The sequence below is a fragment of the Penaeus chinensis genome, chromosome 35 (assembly GCF_019202785.1).
Source record: "Penaeus chinensis breed Huanghai No. 1 chromosome 35, ASM1920278v2, whole genome shotgun sequence".
Lineage (NCBI taxonomy): Eukaryota > Metazoa > Arthropoda > Malacostraca > Decapoda > Penaeidae > Penaeus > Penaeus chinensis.
The window spans coordinates 29,399,763-29,404,762 of NC_061853.1; the positions used below are offsets into that span (position 1 = coordinate 29,399,763).

The following is a 5,000-nucleotide window of genomic DNA, read 5'->3' on the forward strand; positions in this document are numbered from 1 at the left end:
GCACAATGGCGCTAAGTGTTCTTTTCCCGTTGGATGGGACGGCAAATGTGTGCATAGCTGTTATGTGCAACTTGTACAACTTGTTTTTGTTCTTTGTGCATTTTCATGGGTTTGCTTATTACAGTAGGTGTTATTTATAAGGAATTAGTTATGCAGCATTACTCACCAAGGTATTACTAATCGATCACTACTCGCCATGTATAACTCAGAAAGTATCGACTCATAGGGTAATACTCATTAAGGCATTACTTATCAAGAACGTATTAATCATCGAGGATACGTCATCAAGGTTTTATTAATCAAGACTAATACTCATGGTATCATTCATCAGATTTTACGGTATCATATATTAACATTTTACTCATATGCCAGGCCATTAAGCTGGATCACGCTATGCTGTGTGTTCGTGTGCGGGTGAGTTCTGGAAATGCATTTCTGGTGTTTTCGCTAATATGATGGTTTATCATTATCCTTTTTATATTAATGTAAATAAAGTAAGTTTCTTATTTGTGTTCTGCTGATTTTGTCTTGGCAATTTTTTAGTGTTATCATCGTTATCTTTATTACTATCATTATCATTATTGTTTTCGGTATTATTATTAATGTCTTTCTTAGTATCAATATTAGTTTTAATGTTATTGTTTTTATCATTATTTATTGTTGTTGCTGTTATTTTATTGTTATTATAATTGTTAGTTATATTTGCTATTATCATTATTGTTGCTATTGCTGTTGTTTTATTAGTATAATTATCACTATTGTCATTATCACTATTTCTTAGTCATTATCTTATTATCATAATCTGTATCATTACTATAATTCTTATTATTACTGTTATCATTATCATGGCGATTGCCTTTATTATAATTACCATTAGCATTTTTTTGTTTTAACAATTATCAAAGTATTGTCATCATTATTATTGCTATCATTTGTATTATAATTGTATTCTCATTACTATTATTATCATTACTATTTTCATCATAATTATCGTTATGAATATTATCATTATTTTCATTATCATTACCATTATTATTGTCATTATCTTCATTATCACTATAATTTTTATTATAATTATTGTGGTTATCACATTGTTACTATATCATTATATTGTTAGTATGATTGCCATTACTATTATCATATTTGCTATCATTTTTATTATCATTATTAATAGTAGCAGTAATAGTAGTAGTATCAACGTCAGTGATGAACAGTTTGCATTCATGGAGGGGAAGTATACCAGATACAATTTTTGTCTTGAGACTAGTGAAGAAGTACAGAGAGGGCCACTAAGATCTGCATGGCGTGTTCATCGACCTGGAGAAGGCCTACGATAGGAGGGAGGAAATGTACTAGTGCATGCGAGGAAAGGACATCCCAGAGAAGTACATCCGTATAGTTCAAGACATGCACAAAGAGAGCGAGACAATGGCCAGGTGCATAGCGGGAACAACAGAGCCTTTCAAGGTAGAAGTGGGGTTACATGAGGAGTCAGCGTTGAGCCCGTTCCTATTTGCTATCATCATGGACACCCTCACAGAGTATCAGGAAACAGGCTCCTTGGAACATGAGGTTTGCTGAGGATGTGGTGCTTTGCTGCAAGGAGAAAATTGAGCTAGAGGACCTGGAGAGGTGGCGCGATAGACTGGAGAAGAGAGGAATGAAGGTATCAAGAGCGAAGACGGAGCACATGTGCTTGAACGGGGTGTCCAGAGGAAGTTTACGGATGCAAGACCAAAAACTGCAAGAAGTGAATTCAGGTACCTTGGTAGCACAGTACAATCGGATGGTGGAGTAGAAGCAGAGATCAGCAGGATCCAATCAGGATGGAACAACTGGAAGATGGCCGGTGTGATGTGTGACAGGAGGTTCCCAGCCAGAGTTAAGAGAAAGATCCACCAGACCGTGATCCAGCCGGCAATGCTTTAAGGGCTGGAGACGGTATCCCAAACGAAGAAGGCGACAAAACTGGAGGTGGCCGAGATGAAAATGTGCAGATGGGCATGTGGTTTGACCATGAGACAGAATGAGATATTATGAGATCCGAGAGAAAATGGGAGTGACGAAAATCGGACTGAGGTGCAGAAGTGCGAGGCTGAGATGGTTTGGTCATGTAAAGCGAAGGGAGAACTACATCGGAAAGTGAATGTGAGCATGGTTCCACCTGGAAGGAGAGGAAGAGGGCGTCCGAAGCAACGGTGGATGAACATCAAGGAAGACATGCGGTCCGTGGGTGTGAGGGAAGAAGACACCCAAGAGAAAAATATGGAAGGTTTTCGTCGCTGTGACCCCAAAAATGGGAGAAGCTTGAAGTAGTAGTAGTATCATTACCATTATAATTATCATTACCTACAATCATCAATAATGTTATTATTGTTTATTATTTATATTACATTTACATTTTTATTGGTATTATGGTTGGTATCATTATCATTAATGTTATTTTCAGTATCATTGTTACCATTATTAGTTACTGTCATTATCATTCTTATCGACATTATCATTTGTTATATGGATAATTATTTTCATCATAATCATCACTATTATTAACATTATTATTTATAACAAAGGATGAGTGAGAGTGAGAGTGAGAGCGAGAGTGAGTGAGTGAGTGAGTGAGTGAGAGAGAGAGAGCGAGAGAGAAGAGAGGGAAAAGAGGGAAAAGAGAGAGAAAAGAGAGAAGAGAGAGAGAAAAGAAAGAGAAGAGAAAGAAAGAGAGAAAAAGAGAGAAAAAAAGAGAAAGAGAGAAAAGAATGAAAGAGAAAGAGAGAGAGAGAAGGAAAAAGAAAGAGAGAAGAGGGAGAGAGGGAGAGAGAAAGTAAAGAAGAAAGAAAAAGAGAAAGAGAGGAAGGGGTAACCTTTAATACGCCCACACCTGTTACTTGTACTTTCCTCTTTAGCTTCATCGAGAGCAACAAGCGAGAGAGATGGAGAAAAAGATAACGTGAGAGAAAGAGAGACAGAGAGACAGAGAGAAAGAGAGAAAGAGAGAAAGAGAGAGAGAGAGAGAGAGAGAGAGAGAGAGAGAGAGAGAGAGAGAGAGAGAGAGCACTGTATTGTTAACATCTACATTGGGTTCAGCTGCAGACATAACAATAAACCTACTTGGAAATAATCACCCGTGTCGTCACAGGGACGCGAGTGGGTGGAGGTCCTACACCTACATATAACCAAAACAAACTAGCAAAACAAAAACAGAATTGATAGCTAGAAAATAAAAAAGGAACATAAATAAAACAAACACAAAATGAAACTTAAAAAAATAATAATAATATACACCAGTTTCGACACCAACTTATCAAGAAAACCATTTACGATGAAAAATATCCTGAAGCCTCCAAAATAAAATTTAAAAAAAAATAAACAAATAAAACTTACTAAACAAAAACATAAATAAAACCGTACACCTGTCACGACACTACTTCATCAAGAAAGCCATTTCCGATAGAAAATGTCCCGAGATTAAGTTACCGCTCTTCGCCCCGTTTTCTGTGGCTGGAATTGCAAATATTTTATCTTAGGATGTGTCTGTATTTTGTTTTGGTCGCTTTTGTCGTCGCTTCTCCTGATCTTTTCATCTCCTTTATTGTCCTTGTTTATTTATGTTGCTTGTTTCTTAGTTCGTTGTTTTTCCGACTAACGAACACTTTCTTCTTCGCCATCATTCTCCCTTTCTTTAATTCATTTGTTTACCCCTCGTTTTTCTTGCTTGTGAGTGGTGTAATATCTATAGCTCTATATAAATTGATTTACATAATTTATTTTCTTTCTCTGACTTTTTTCTTTGTCTTTGACTTTTTTTTTTCTTTATATACTTCATTTTATCTTAATATACTTCATTTTATCTTAATATCTGTCTATACATCTTTTTTCTTTATATTTCGTTAGAGCATTCAAGTCCATTATATTTCGTTGTCGATTAATATTATTACTAAACTTAATCTTCCTAAATGTTCTTGTTATTTCACAAAACCATACGAAAATAAAAAGGATAAAACAGGGTATTTGTAAGAATTATGAACAAGTAAATTAAATGACGTACGATGAAATAAAGCATAAACGAATGGGACCGAAAACAAAGAAAAAGAAATTACAGAAAACGTAAATGTTGAAGAGAGAAGAAAACGTAAAGAAGACCTAGACCACAATAAATAAATAAATAAATAAAATAAATGAATGAATAAATAAACAAACAAATAAATAAATAAACGAGGTATATGAAGAAAATACATATAGTATATATATAAAAAAAAAGGTAGGTAGGTAAACGCTATTGTATTATCTTAACTTTCTTATATTTTCTTGTTTCATTGTTATTCCTTTACTCTTATGTATCACCATCATTCTTATCGTTATTAGTAAAAGTATTAACAATGATTATAATGATAATAATGATTTTTTTTTATTATTGGTAATATCATCATTGTTTCTTTATCTGTTTGTTTGTGTGTGTTTGAAATTATACAATTCTACGAACTAATCAACAGGCACTTTAGTTTCGCAATTATTTTATATGTTACTCAACACGCACTGGAGTTCTGCGTAATAGAAGAAGAAGAAGAAGAAGCACTGGAGTTCTGCGTAATAGAAGAAGAAGAAGAAGAAGAAGAAGCACTGGAGTTCTGCGTAATAGAAGAAGAAGAGGAAGAAGAAGAACAAGGCGTGATAACGAAATGACGGCAAAAAAAATAACATTATATACAATTATTGTTTTAAAAGCGTTATCACCACTCCAGGTATTATGAAAATCCTTCTCTGACAGCATTACAGTACATCGTTCATATCATATAAGTACTACATCTTGATAAATAACAAAATACATTACTTTCTCACTGAATCTTATCCAACCAATCAAGTTTTACGATCCTCCATAATAATCGTAGTCTTACATATCCAGTCCTCCATCTTCCCTAATGCTTATCCCAATTCTTCTTCTCCTTTATTCCTTATCCCATCCTTCCTCTTCCTTATTCCTCAACCCATCCTTCTTCCTTATTCCT

The 5,000-nt window shown here is 34.5% G+C and overlaps 1 protein-coding gene across 1 annotated transcript; it reads left to right on the plus strand.

Annotated features, from left to right (window-relative positions):
* The first annotated feature begins 1,359 nt into the window (after positions 1-1,359).
* Positions 1,360-1,929, plus strand: LOC125044124. Its single transcript, XM_047640575.1, has 2 exons — positions 1,360-1,572; positions 1,714-1,929. The coding sequence occupies exons 1-2, from the start codon at positions 1,360-1,362 to the stop codon at positions 1,927-1,929; spliced, it is 429 nt and encodes a 142-aa protein (XP_047496531.1).
* The last annotated feature ends 3,071 nt before the right edge of the window (positions 1,930-5,000 follow it).

Coding starts and splice junctions, on each gene's coding strand:
- LOC125044124 (XM_047640575.1), top strand. CDS start 1,360: ATGCGAGGAAAGGACATCCCAGAGAAGTACATCCGTATAGTTCAAGAC. Junction 1,573..1,713: donor CAGGCTCCTTGGAACATGAG/GTTTGCTGAGGA, acceptor CGGGGTGTCCAG/AGGAAGTTTACGGATGCAAG.